Source organism: Saimiri boliviensis, chromosome 6, assembly GCF_048565385.1.
Source record: "Saimiri boliviensis isolate mSaiBol1 chromosome 6, mSaiBol1.pri, whole genome shotgun sequence".
Taxonomy (NCBI): domain Eukaryota; kingdom Metazoa; phylum Chordata; class Mammalia; order Primates; family Cebidae; genus Saimiri; species Saimiri boliviensis.
This window is the reverse complement of record NC_133454.1, coordinates 132,521,284-132,534,929: the sequence shown is the minus strand read 5'-3', so window position 1 is coordinate 132,534,929 and position 13,646 is coordinate 132,521,284. Positions and strand designations below refer to the sequence as shown.

Sequence of the window (13,646 nt, the reverse complement as noted above, 5' to 3'; positions counted from 1 at the left end):
GCCAAATGGACCAGGTGGGCGACTTCTGATTGGCTGCCTGTGATGTCGCCAGGCTGGGCTGCCACTGGCCCCTCGGTGTGATTGGCATTTGGAGAGGCACTGCGCCCTGGGCGGGGGTCTCCAGGGCCGGGAGGCGCTCCAGGCGCAGGCTGGCCCTGTTCAGCCTCACTACCCTCCTCCCCAGCCACAGGGATCTGAAACCCGAAAACCTCCTGCTGGACGAGAAGAACAACATCCGGATCGCAGACTTCGGCATGGCGTCCCTGCAGGTTGGCGACAGCCTGTTGGAGACCAGCTGCGGGTGTGTGGCTCTCCTGCCTGCTGGCCCTGCATGGGCTGGGTGGGGGAAGAGGAGGAGCCGACAGGCTGAGAGGTCCCCAGCCTGCCTGAGCCTCCTGGCACCTCATGGGCTTCGGTCTCCGAGTACCCCAACAATGTGCTTGAGTTTCCTGGTCCCGCCCCCAGCCTGGTGGTGGTGGGGAGGTGGGACCCCTGGAAGGTCTGTACAGTGAGGATGGGGGTGCGTCCTGCCCACCTGGGAGTGAGGCTGGGACCCGCCTACAGGCCCCTCTCCTGGAGACCCCTGACCCTTGCTCAGCCAAGTGGGCAGACAGCCTTGGGCAAAGAAGAGAGCCAGCGCCCCGACCTTGGTCTCTTCCCAGAAGCCCTCCTGGGAATTCAGAGAATGTGGGGGCGTCTGGCGCCAAAGCCCAGTGAGCCTACCTGAGGGCCCCGAGATGCACCATTGCCCTGGGGGGAGGGACTGGCAGCACCTAGAGCCCACCGCTGACCTCTGCCCTCGCCTGCAGGTCCCCCCACTACGCCTGCCCCGAGGTGATCCGGGTGAGTCACCACTGCTGTGTGCATCCCCGCGGGTCCCAGGGTGGCAGGGACCTGACCCCGGTGGGACCCCAGCCTGCCACACCTGACCCTCCTGGGGCCCGACTTCCTCCCGGGCCCTCTGTCCAGCCCTGCCAGGGCCCCCTGCCCCACCCCGCACCTCCCAACCGCCGGGCACTGCTGTCCGCAGGGGGAGAAGTACGACGGCCGGAAGGCGGACGTGTGGAGCTGCGGCGTCATCCTCTTTGCCTTGCTGGTGGTGAGACCTCGGCCCCCGCCCCAGTCCCCCGCCTCTCCCTTCCCCCTCGCCCCCCACCCCCTGGGCCTGGATGACCCCGTCCGCCACCCGCAGGGGGCCCTGCCCTTTGACGATGACAACCTGCGGCAGCTGCTGGAGAAGGTGAAGCGGGGTGTGTTCCACATGCCGCACTTCATCCCGCCCGACTGCCAGAGCCTGCTGCGGGGCATGATCGAGGTGGATGCCGCCCGCCGCCTCACGGTGCGTGCCTGCCTGGTGGGGGGCGGCCCCGGGCATCGCAGGGGTGGGCGTGTGCCCAGATATGTGGGCACCAGGGTGTGTGGACGGGTCCAGGTGTGTGGATGTGTGCACAGGTGTGTGTGGGTGCCCAGCTGTGTGCGTTCAGGTGTGTGGGGAGGTGCCCAGGTGTGTTCAAGTGTGTGGGGGTGCCCAGGTATGTGGTCAGGTGCTCGGTTGTGTGGGTGCCCCCGTTTGGGCTTGTGTTCAGGTGTGGGAGTACACAAATGTAGGCATATGCCCAGGTGTGGGGTTGCCCAGGTATGGAGTGTGCCAGGTTCATGTGTTTGGGTGGGGGCATAGGTGTGGGCATGTGCACATGTGGGGAGGTGTGTCTGGGTGCTTGTGAGCACTTCGTCAGGTGTGGGTGGGCATAGGCACGGGACGGTGGGTGGGGGTGCAGGTGTGGGGGCTATGTGCACAGACAGGTGAGGCCTGGGCTGTAAGTTACACAGAAGCACGGGCGCTTCCCCATCACGGCCATCTTCCTCCACACGCTGCTGGGAAAAGCCCCAGGCTGTGTGAACACTTTCCCCCTAAGGGACCCTGGCAGCTGTGGGGCTGGCAAAAGCCAAAGGTAGCCCCCAGCTGCTGGTCCCAGCCTCCTCCAGGACGGTCTAGTGTGGGGACCCCACAAGTACATTTGACAGGCGCAGGTCACCCTCTGGGCTGGCCTTTCCAGGGTAGTGTTGCTCTGTTCCCAAGAGGTCACCGCCCCACACCCCCGAGCTGTCTCTGAGTCAGGGTGGAGAGAAGGGGCCGCGTGGCTGGCCCCCCCCCCTCCGTCCCAGCCTCCTGCTCGCACCTGCACCAGCCCCGCCCCCGCCACTCAGGTGGGCCGGGTTCTCCTGGCTTCAGCTCCCTGCTCTCCTGCCTTGGTTCCTTTTTAGAGCCATGGAGGGGCCTGGCCCAGGCAGCACAGGCACCTGGGGCTGCCCTGGCTCCAGTTTCCCTGCCTCCCCTCTCCCTCTGCTCCCTGGGCCCCGCCCCTACCTGGAGTTCCCCCACCCCCGACCACCAACTTACCTCCTCCTCCTCCAGGTTTGCATTTTCTTCTCCGCTTGGGAGAGGCAGGGGCAGGGGTGCTGGCCTGGAGCCTCTGGGAATGCAGCCCCCTCCCCACCCTCCTCCCCCACCCTCCCTCTGCTCACCTGCCCTCACCCTCTCCTGCTCTCTCTGCATCCCAGCGCCCCCGCCTTCCCCTCCCCTCCTAATGTGGGCTCTCTCCAACCCTTGTCCATACTAACTCCCTGTTTCTCTTTCCTTGTAGCTAGAGCACATTCAGAAACACATATGGTATATGTAAGTAGCTTTTCCACCCACTAATCGCCTGCTTTGCCTGTCGCTATGGCCTGGAGGCCCTGCTAGGAGAGGCGGGGGGAGGTTGCCAGCCCTGCCCCGCCTTGGCCCTCGGCCCTCGCTGGCCTGCGCTGGGTGCGGGGTGCGGGCAGGACGCAGGAGGCCTCCCCGGGCTGGGCACAGGGAGAGTGGCAGGATACAGGGCCCCAGGTGAGGGCGGGCCTCCCAGCCCCCCAGGCCCGGCCAGTGCTGACAGCCGGGCGGCCTGCCCTGTGTCCACAGAGGGGGCAAGAACGAGCCGGAGCCGGAGCAGCCCATTCCCCGTAAGGTCCAGATCCGCTCGCTGCCCAGCCTGGAGGACATCGACCCCGACGTGCTGGACAGCATGCATTCCCTGGGCTGCTTCCGAGACCGCAACAAGCTGCTGCAGGACCTGCTGTCGGAGGAGTACGTCCTGGGGGCTCCCTGGGGCAGCGGCGGCATGGGGGGAGCCTGGGGGTGGGAGCCCTGTCATGGAGGAGCCGGTGGCCCCGTGTGCCAGTGCACCCCGCACCTGTTGCCCACTGTAGGGAGAACCAGGAGAAGATGATTTACTTCCTCCTCCTGGACCGGAAAGAACGGTACCCGAGCCAGGAGGATGAGGACCTGCCCCCCAGGAATGAGATAGGTATGGTCTGGGGGTGGCCTCCGCCTGGCCGGCACTGCCCCCCCCACCCGGCTCCAGGGGCTGCATGGCCTGACGCGCATCTGTGTACAGACCCTCCCCGGAAGCGTGTGGACTCCCCGATGCTGAACCGGCATGGCAAGCGGCGGCCGGAGCGCAAGTCCATGGAGGTGCTCAGTGTGACGGACGGCGGTTCCCCGGTACCTGCACGGCGTGCCATTGAGATGGCCCAGCACGGCCAGAGGTGTGTGTGCCCCGAGGCTGCTGGCCTCCCTCCCTGGGCCCTGGCTGCGTGGCACCGCTGCCTGGCTCATCCCTGCCCATGGCCCTGGGGTCTTGGCTGAGACCATTGCGTGGGGCTGCATGGGCTGAGCTGGGCTTAGCTGAACTGGGCTGGGCTGGACTGGGCTGGCCTGGGCTGAGCTGGGCTGGGCTGGGCTAGGCTGGGCTGGGTTGGGCTGGAGCTGAGCTGAGCTGGGCTGGACTGGGCTGGCCTGGGCTGAGCTGGGCTTAGCTGAGCTGGACTGGGCTGGACTGGGCTGGACTGGGCTGACCTGGGCTGGGCTGGGCTGGGCAGGGTTGGGCTGAGCTGGGCTGGGCTGGACTGGGCTGGTCTGGGCTGGGCTGAGCTGAGCTAAGCTGGGCTTAGCGGAGCTGGACTGAGTTGGACTGGGCTGGTCTGGACTAGGCTGGTCTGGACTAGGTTGGACTGAGCTGGGCTGGGCTGGGCTGGACTGGGCTGGGCTGGGCTGGGCTGGACTGGACTGGGCTGGGCTGGGCTGGACTGGGCTGGACTGGGCTGGACTGGGCTGGGCTGGGCTGTGCTGAGCTGGGCTTAGCTGAGCTGGACTGGGCTGGACTGGACTGGGCTGGGCTGGCCTACACTGGGCTGGACTGGGTTGCACTGGGCTAGACTGGGCGGGGCTGGTCTAGTCTAGACTAGACTAGGCTGAGCTAGGTTGGACTGGGCTAGAATGGACTCAGCTGGGCCAAGCTGGGCTGTATTGAACTAGACGACCGAGCAGGGCTGAGCTGAACTGGGCTGGGTAGGGCAGGGCTGAGCTGGGCTGAACTGGATTTGGCTGAGCTGAGCTGAGCCAGGCTGGGCAGGGCTGAGCTGGCAGGGCTGGGCTGGGCTGGGCTGGGCTGATCTAAGCTTGGCCAGGCTGAGCTGTGATGTGGTCACGTCGTGCTTCAAAGCCATCAGCCCAGCTAGCCCATCCCCTTGGCCCCAGCACTGCTGGGCCTGTCTCTGGGTGGCAAGTGTGGTGTGTGTGGCAAGGAACATCACAGAACTGGGCAGTGAGGAGCAGGTGTGGGCTGCCCTGACGAGACCTGTGGCCAGAGGAAGGGCACCCAGGCCCAGTGGTGCCTCTGCTGGGTGGGGGAAGGGCCAGGCTGCCTACACAAGGCTCTCAGCAAATCCTTGGAGCTGGTGCGGCCTCTCAGGGATGAACCCAAGCATCCCTCGCCAGGTGGGGGCTTCCAGCATATGGGGAGCACAGCAGGAGGTCCAGGAGCCCGGGCAGTCTCCGGTCCACCCTGTGGTCTGGACCTCCACACCCCAGGGCCCCCTCCTCGTACTGAGGATTTGGGTGCCGAGACAAGCTAGACCTGCTCCTTGGGAATTGGGGGAAACTGAGGAACGGTAAGGTAGCTTGGCAGCCATCAGGCTAAACTTGTTCCAGCCCCAGCCCTGGCCATTGTACTGGTGGTCCCAGTTCCGCCGGCTCCCAGGCCACGGCCCTCTGGGAGTCCCAGGCTCTCCCCAGGGTTCCAGGCTGGCCCAGCCTCCAGCCTCGGGTCCCAGCCCCCTGGAACCTCCTTCCCAGGGTGCAGTCAGTCACGGCCTTGGCCCCAGAACAGGGGTCAGCCGGGAGCCTCCAGTCTCCACTCCACGGCTCTGACCTTCAGTGGCTGCATGTCACGGGTGCACCTCAACCCCCAGCCCTGCGCCTGCCTCCTGCCTGCATGGCGCCTCCACCGGGCTCCCCTGACCCCACAGGGCAGGCCCCAACACCCCACTGCCTGGCCTCCGGTCAGTGGTATGGGAGGCTGCCCTCTTGGTCTCTGCTGCAGCTCCCAGGCCTGGCTGCCTGGGGTAGGCGCGGACCACGGTGGGGCCTCCGGAAGCCACTAGTCCTGGCATGTCCCAGCCAGACTCTGCTCCTGGCATGGCCATCTGGCAGAGATCTAGCCACCTGGTGCTGGGCCACAGGGGGCTGCTGACTAGGGATGCAGGGGTCCTGGGGGCTGGGGTGGGGCCGCCCAGGCCACCCTGCCGAGCAGTCACACGGTGCGGGGCATGCTGTCCGGCCCGGCCTCCTCTCTCACCGTCTCTGTGTACCAGCCTGGGCTCAGGGGGCTATGCCCGGGCGTCAGAGCTGCATGGAGTTCTCGCCTGGTATAGCCCGGGCCCTGGCTGACTGCGCCCACGTGTGGCCGCCAGTAACTGTGTTTTCTCACTTTGTTCCTGCTGTAGTAAAGCAATGTTCAGTAAAAGCCTGGATATCGCTGAGGCCCATCCCCAATTCAGCAAAGAAGACAGGTATACACCCTGACCACCCGTCCCTGCACCTCCCAGCCCCAGACTCGCTGTCCTGCCTCAGTCCGGGCAGGCAAATGGGCCGGTCTGGTGGCGGGCTGGGCTGCAGGGCCCCTGCGGCAGTGGAGTCGGCCAGCAAGCCAGGGAAGGGCCCTCAGGCTGCACAGTGGCCGAGGAGGAGGGGTGGGACTGCTGAGGCCGGGCCGGCGCCCATGCACCGTGGCTCCCAGAGCCTGGTCTAGAGTCCTGCGTGGCTGAAGGCTGTGCCACGCTTCTGCCAGCCTCTGCTACTTCCAGCACACCGCTGTGGCCTCGCTGCCCCTGGGGCTGGCCAGAGGTGAAGCGGAGCAGTGGTCCTGTGCCGACCCGCAGGAGCTGAGGAGGGTGGGAGGCGCCACCGAGAGGCCTCTGCCTGGGGCCAGTCTCCTGAGCCTGGGCAGGTGGCGCTGAATCCCAGGGCTGGTGCCCGCTGGGCTGGCTGCCGGTCCGGCTCTTCACTTGAGTATCAGCCCCGCACCTGCCTGTGACCCCTGCCCGTGTGCCCCCACCCTGGCTGCCCTGGCTGCCCTTGGGGCTGGCGCCCTCTCTCCTGACCCTGCCCCAGCAATGGTAGCTCAGTGTTCCCAGTGGCTGCCTGGCCGGACAGCACGGGGCTCAGCCCCTCCACCTGGGGCCTCTGGTGCCTCTTCTGCCTTCCTCGTGGGCTCTGGGCAGGCTCGGCAGGAGCCACGGGTCCAGGGTCTCGCAAGTGGCTGCTGCCCCCATGAGGGCCATCCACAGCTCCCAACCCAGCCCCTAATGGCTCTGGGTCCAGCCCCAGCCAGCCCTGGGTGCCACCTGGCCCAGGCAGGCCGGGTTGGGCATGGGGTCCCTGCTGCCTCCCTGCCCCTTGGCTGCGTTGGGTGGGGAAGCTGGAGGGCCGTAGCCGCTGGGCCCAGCCCCCAGGTGTCCGGGAGACAGGTGTGTGGCTGGTGTGGGCTCAGGGCGCTGGCCCCTGCAGCGCTCCGCACAGTCCAGAGCCTGGGCCATGTTGTGGGCCAGGAAGGCCCCTGGTGGCCAGCTGACGGTGGGCATGCCTGGTGGGCAGCACAGGGTGGTCTTTTACTCTTCTGTCCTTTTCTCTTTGGTGGCTGTCTCGGTCTCTCCCTGCATTTCCCTCCTCCAAGGATGGCGAGTGCCCGAGTGCCCGGCGTGTGGGCACCGGCTTAGTCTGTTTGGTGACAAACAGCTGCCCTGGTCCCTGCACGAGGCCAGGGGGCGGGCTGGGTGGCTGCACGTCGGTGTCTTCAGCCCAGCACATCGGGCCAGGGCCTCCCTCCTGCGGAGTGGGCAGTGGTAGGACAGGGCCTCACCGGCCCCACCGACAGCCACCCCAGCCTGGCTCTGCCCAGGCCCTCCAGGCTCTGGGCAAGGAGAGGGCTGGCTGCTGACCCAGGCACCTCATGGGCAGCTGGGGCATGGGAGGCTGGAGCCAGCATGAGGCCTGGAGTAGAAGGGGCCAGATACAGCTCCCAGGAAGCCCCCATCTGTCCCCTTGTCCCTCTGTCCACCCGGATTGTCCTTTGCCATGGCCGCAGGGTGCCACACGCTGTGCTGTGCCTGGGTGGCTGGTATGAGGTAGCCCCCACATGTGGGCTCTGATGGGGGCCCCAGTGGGGCTGGGCACAGCCAGGCACCCTGGGTCCTCCTGGAACTGGCAGGGCATGCAGCAGGCCCTCAGGGCTCTCGACCTGGGCTCCAGGCCTCCTGGAGGGTTTTCCTGGGGGGAGCAGAGCCCAGCGCCTGCTGCTCTGCGGCACCTGGCTGAGCCACGGCCCTGTACCTTGTGACCCCCAGGTCTCGGTCCATCAGCGGTGCCTCCTCAGGCCTTTCCACCAGCCCACTCAGCAGCCCCCGGGTGAGTGACCCCCCCCCAGCTCAGATGCAGAGGTCCCGACCCTCCCAGTCAGCGTGTGCCGGGGTGGGGGCAGGCCTCCGCGGACCCTGGGAAGCAGCCCCAGGCACGCAGGCAGGCGGTGCGGCCCCCACGCCCGAGCTCCGATGGCGGCTGCTGCTTTGCGCGAGGGCTGCTCTAACTGCACGTTCTTTTGTTTTGTTTTGTTTTGTTTTGTTTGTTTTCTCGTGTGTCACTTGTTTTCTTTCGTGGTGACCCCCTCCCGCTCGTGCCTGCCTGCCTCCCCACCTCCCACCTCTCCGCCCTCCCGCTTCTTTCTGGTCCTCCTGGGTGACGTGCATGCTGGGGACGGCACTGTGCATGCTTGTGGCTGCCCCCACCCTGCCCGCCACGGCTGCCCCACCCTGCCAACTCCCTGCACCTCCCTGTAGCCTATTAGGAAGCTTGTCCTGCCCCCTCCGCCCCCCGAGCTGCCCTTCGTGGCCCGCCCCCTGGCCACCTCCGAGGAGCCCGAAGCTTGTGGGAGCACCTCGAGGCCTGGACACGTCCTCCCTCCGCAGGCTGCCCTGCGGCCCGACCCCAAGACCCAGACCTTGCCGTGCAAGGCCAAGCTGACCGACAAGCCTCTGCAGGGCACCAAGTCCAACCCCTTCCCGGCCAGCATCCCAGCCCGGCCTCCCGCCACCAGCCTCAGTCCCCAGCTGGCATCACCCCTGGGCCCGCCTGCCCTGCGGGTGCCTCCCCGGCCCCCGCCCACCGGGACTGAACCAAACACCAAATCTGTCCCCACCATACAGGTGACCCCTCACCCCTCACCGAGGGGCAGTCCCCTCCCCACCCCCAAGGGGACACCTGTCCACACGCCAAAGGAGAGCCCGGCTGGCACGCCAAACCCTACGCCACCGTCCAGCCCCAGCGTCGGAGGGGTGCCATGGAGGGCGAGGCTCAATTCCATCAAGAATAGCTTCTTGGGCTCACCTCGCTTCCACCGCCGGAAACTGCAAGGTGAGTGTCTGCCCGGAGATGCCAGAGCAAGGTTGGGAGAGCGCAGACACTGCTCTGGGAGGGCCTGCCCAGCGGTGCCACGCCAGTCTGGAGGGCCTGCAGCTGCATGGGAGGTCTAGGCCTGCCCACTGCCCATCGCTGTTGCAAAACTGCCGGGAAGCAGCTCATGTCCTGCCTGCCACCCAAGCTGGCATCCCCTCCGGACATTCTGTGTTCCCAAGTCCACTCACTCCATGTCCTGGGCCAGGCACACAGCAAGGCAAGCTGGCTACCGAGTGAGTGGGCACTGCCAGTCAGGAGGCTCCGTGTGGGGGGCACCGAAGGCCAGTTAGTGCTGCTGGAGACAGCACAGCTGATTCAGCACCAGAGGCTGGGACAGCTCCCCCGCAGCCTTGGGGCACCCGGACCAGTGGGGCTTAGGTGGTCGGGAGCTGGGGTGGACCTGTGGCCCTGGGGGGTGTCCCAGTGTATGGTGGCCTCCTGATGACCCTGACCTCGACTCAAGATGGCCAGGGCAGGGGAAGGATGAGGCAGTCACCCAGCCTTCCCTTCTGTTCATCCCGTGTACACAGTTCCGACGCCGGAGGAGATGTCCAACCTGACCCCAGAGTCATCCCCAGAGTAAGTGGCCCCTGCTTGGAGGTCGCTTGGCACATGGCACTGGGCTGAGGGAGGGGCATGGAACCCTTCCCCTGTGGCCGACGGGGACTCCCTGTCCACCTGGCTCCACCTCCCACTGTAGGCAGGACCTGTCTCAGCCACTGAGTCTGAACTTTGAATGCCCGGCTCTAAGGGGAGGGCCGGGCCATCCAGGGAAGGAGCCCCCAGCCCTGATGAGAAGCTTTAGCCCTTGGGGGAGCCTGGGGTTGGCTGGAGGCGAGTCAGGGGTACACTGAGCAGAGTCTTCCCCAGGGTCTGAGCTCGCCAAGGAAGAGACTCGGGGTGGGTCGGGTCTCAAGGAGAAAGCAGCCTGTGCTAAGAAAGAGGCAGGCCAGGGCAGGGGGCCAGGGGGCAGGGGGCAGGCCTGGTGGGAACACGCGTGCAGGGGCCGAGCAGGGCAGGAAGGCTCATGCCCCACCCTGCCGCCTTTCTGAGCCATGAGAGGTGCCACTGCACAGACTGTGCAGCGCCCGGGTGCTGAGATGCCCTGGCAGTCGCTGTGACCAGCGTCTGGGCAAAGATGTCCCCAGAGACCCCTTCCTAGCCCCCAGGCCCTCTCCCTGCCCTCCACAACAGCCTTAGTCACTGGGCAGTGTCTCGGTGACTAGGTAACTGGTGGCGTACACAAGTGAGCCTGCAGTGTGACCCCACACAAGGCAGCTGCAGAGCGTGGCGGCCAGGCTAGAGCTGCTGGGACCTCCCGCAGGCGGCCCCAGGAGATGGAGGTGTGGCCAGCCGTGGACTCAGTCAGAGAACCCTCATCCTGCCACTGGCTTTAAACCAGGAGTCCCTGTGCAAACTGCTCAGTGGAAGCCCTGGAGCGCTGTCAGTATCTGGGCCTTTCCGGGCGAGCAGGTGGCCCTTCAGCTGGGCGCCCGGGTCAGAGGCATGCAGGCAGCGTCGCAAGCCCAGAGGTACAGAGCTCGGCAGACTTCAGAATGCTCTGTCCAGGCCGTGGCGTCGTTTCTGCCGCTACCAAAAGCTTCCAGTAACAGACTCGTAATTACCTTCCTCAGAAAAGATGGAAATGCACCCCAGTAGCTCGACGACACAGCAGTTGCCGGGGCTGCTCCCCTCCCCCATCGAGACCACCCAGAGGGCCTGACCCCTCCCTGGGGTCCAGCACAGACGCCTCCCACAGCCCCACCTGAGGGCCGGGCACAGCCACCTCCCGCAGTCCCCTCTCAAAGGTCCCAGCACAGCTGCCTGCCACAGCCCCTCCTTGCTCGGGACCTGAGACAACACTCGGCCCCAGCTGCCTCCAGCCCCAGAGGAATAGAACAAGGCTCTGTGTGCGCATGGGAGGTGACCGTCTTCAGGAAGGGGTGGCTGTCTGGGACAGACAGGGCTGCAGGCAGGACACCCAGGGCTGATGTCCTTGAGTCTGAAGCCCCAGGTGGAAGCCCAGGCAGTTTCCAGATTGCAGCCTTGAGGGGGCATCTTTCTCCTGGTGGATGCGGCCCACCCCGTGAGGAAGGGTCCCCCGCCAGTGTCACAGGTAACTGATTGAAGTTCATCTCATCTAAAAATGGCTTTGCAGCAACACACAGACTCACGTCCTGCCAGGCTGTGCACTGTCTGCCATGTGGGCATGGAAGTCACGGTGCAGGCCCCACCCACCTCATCAGCCAGCCTCCCTGGGCCCTCTGGCATCTTTCACACGTGGGACTATTTTTGACAAATGCCACACCCCCAGGCCTCAAAGCAGAGTCAAGTGTGTACGATCTGTCCCGTCTCTTCCATGGCAGAACATGGAACGTGCAGAACCCCCCATCTGTGTTTCTAGAACTGCCTGGCTGCCCCGTGCACTTTTGGCTCCAGGCCCTGGCGCAGGGCTGGGGTAAGCCAGAGCTGGCCCTTAGAGTTTCAAACCCAGAGCAGCCAGCCGCCGAGGCCGGCAGAACACTGAGGTGGCATTGAGAGGCTCAGCGACGGCCGAGCCGGCCCCCATGCCCGTCTGGCAAGACTCCCGGGCCTCACAGGGACGGCTGCAGTGGCCGAGGAGGAGGCAGCTCCAGAAACTGGCAAGGGGAAGGGAAGCTGTGTAGCCAGGACGCCGGGAGAGGGCACCCTGAGCCCAGCCCTGCTGGTGCCTCCTCCCGGTCCCTGCCTCAGCCTCTCCCTGCAGCCCTGGTCCCACGTCCAGGCAGTGGTGGCAGGGGAAGCTGCCAGGGAGAGCCCTCCCAGACGATGGCCACCCAGCACGCTCTGCCAGAGTTGAGGGGGTGGGGGGCGGGGGCGGAGCAGAGGGCCTGCCAGCAAGATGGGAGCAACCTTCTGTGGCCTCAGCAGCAGCCCCCGCTCCTGTTGGGAGCCAGTTGCAGGCCCCGCCTGCTTCTGGGGGCGGGAGGCACAGGTGACTTGAGGAGCCCTGCTCAAGCCACCTCCCACGGGGGCCTTGTGAGGAGGGCTTGTCTGTGGAGGGACAACCCCAGCCTTAGGAGCGAGCAGGTGGCAGGCTGGCAAGGTGGGCCGGGGTACGAAGCAGTGCGAGGTGGGCCTGGCAGGTGGGTGGTGCCAGCAGTTCTCACTGGGCCCTGCGTCCAGCAGAGGAAGTGATGTGGGTCAGGCCCACCAGTCATGAGGTTGGTAGCACTGCCCCAGCCTGGGGTGGGGACCGCCCACTGTGGTGGCACTGGGGAACCGGGGTCTGCATGGCTGTGGAGAGCCCGGAACTGCCCTTCCCCAGCCAGCCCTGGAGGTCTGGAAGTGACCTCTACTCTATAGGGTAGGGACCGGCCCTGCCAGGCTGGAGCCACAGGGAAGCCACGTGGCCACATGCCCTAAACACAGGAGGGCGGCCCCAGGGGTGCTGAAGCTGCTCTGCCCGGTGGGAGGGGGCACAGCCCCCGGCGTCTGTGCTGTACCTGTCCTGCCACTGCCTGTGTACAGCTCCCTGGTTTCCCCAGCTCCAGGCTGGGCACCTCGGCCAGGATGCCACTGGGCACCTGACAAGGGCTTAGCCAGAAACATAAAAGCAAGGCTGGGGGCAGGGGGCACCCTACTCCCCTCTGCTTTTCTTCCCAGTGGGGTCTCTAGTGAGTGTGCTGCCCAGGCACAGCTCTAGGGCCCTGGAACCAGTTAGGGCCCTGGAACCTGGTTAGGGTCATGGGTTACGGCCACGGTGAAGGTCAGAGCATTCGGGCTAGTGTTAGGGCCAGGGTTAGGGTGTTGGGGCCAGGATAAAGGTCAGGGTCAGGGCACAGGTTCTGCCTAGCGCTGTGGAGAGCTGTTTCTATCGCGTGGGAATTGAGGAATTCCGCCGTTCCAACCCCAGGTTTGAGGGAGGCAGTGGCGTGGACGGCACCATGCCTCCATGCTCACAGCGTGTCTCCCACTGCCCAGGCTGGCCAAGAAGTCCTGGTTTGGGAACTTCATCAGCCTGGAGAAGGAGGAGCAGGTCTTCGTGGTCATCAAAGACAAGCCTCTGAGCTCCATCAAGGCTGACATCGTGCACGCCTTCCTGTCGGTGAGGCCGCAAGCACCGGGGCGGGCGGGCGCCCTCCCAACCCCACGCCACCCAGCTCCCTGCCAAGAACGGGCAGCCCTCCCAATCCCACGCCACCCAGCTCCCCAGAGAATCCAGAAGCCTGTCTGTCCTGACCCAGGCAGTGTCCTGACCTAGGACACGTCCACACACAGAACGGACATCATTCACCTGTGGGCCTGCCCGGCTGCCTTCACCAGACAGGTGTTCTCCCCCACCCGCCCTCTCGAGGGAGGGGTCCCTGCCCATCTGGGGCACTTGGCCTGCGGAGGGAGGCAGGGCCTCGCTCACTCGTCCTGGGCAGCCCTAGGTGTGTGCCAGGCAGGCCTGGGCAGCTGGCACGTGGGACAGGAGGCAGGCTCTAGCGGGGCAGGCCTCAGAGAGTGACGCCTCCATGAGACTCGGGGAGAAGCCATTGCGAGGCCGTGACCCCAGGGACCCCATGGGGCTCTGCGGGCCCTCAGTGGACACTCCCAGGCCTCGGGTATCTGTTTCCCTGGCCTCACCCTGCATTTGGAGGCTGGATGGCTCTCCACCAGGGTGGCCACACTCGGGCCTGGGTGGGCTTCGTTTGCCTTTGCTGAGCATCAGGTTAGAGGAACAGAAGGGCCTGTAAAGTCTCAAATAGAGAAGTGTTACTGCCAGGACTTGAGCGCCCGGTCCCACCAGGAGGCCCCTTCCCTGCCAGCCCTGTCCACTCTGTGCTGTGCCCAGGCA

General features: G+C 65.9%; 1 protein-coding gene across 14 annotated transcripts in view; it reads left to right on the top strand.

Annotated features, from left to right (window-relative positions):
• Positions 1 to 13,646, top strand: part of BRSK2 (BR serine/threonine kinase 2) — a 62,051-nt gene that overhangs the window by 42,816 nt on the left and 5,589 nt on the right. For 9 of the 14 annotated variants that reach the window (XR_005579798.2, XR_012518236.1, XR_012518235.1 and 6 more), the window contains 13 exons: positions 185 to 301; positions 810 to 843; positions 1,031 to 1,099; positions 1,193 to 1,339; positions 2,646 to 2,677; positions 2,957 to 3,121; positions 3,244 to 3,341; positions 3,432 to 3,582; positions 5,821 to 5,886; positions 7,720 to 7,780; positions 8,575 to 8,782; positions 9,355 to 9,403; positions 12,788 to 12,911. Coding sequence is in view for 10 of the 14 variants with exons in the window: in XM_039470712.2 (XP_039326646.1) it covers positions 185 to 301; positions 810 to 843; positions 1,031 to 1,099; positions 1,193 to 1,339; positions 2,646 to 2,677; positions 2,957 to 3,121; positions 3,244 to 3,341; positions 3,432 to 3,582; positions 5,821 to 5,886; positions 7,720 to 7,780; positions 8,575 to 8,782; positions 9,355 to 9,403; positions 12,788 to 12,911 (1,321 nt within the window). In the remaining 4 variants the exon portion in view is untranslated. The remainder of the gene's footprint in view (positions 1 to 184; positions 302 to 809; positions 844 to 1,030; positions 1,100 to 1,192; positions 1,340 to 2,645; positions 2,678 to 2,956; positions 3,122 to 3,243; positions 3,342 to 3,431; positions 3,583 to 5,820; positions 5,887 to 7,719; positions 7,781 to 8,574; positions 8,783 to 9,354; positions 9,404 to 12,787; positions 12,912 to 13,646) is intronic. The other 5 variants (XR_005579800.2, XM_039470714.2, XM_039470713.2 and 2 more) reach the window with 1 other exon arrangement.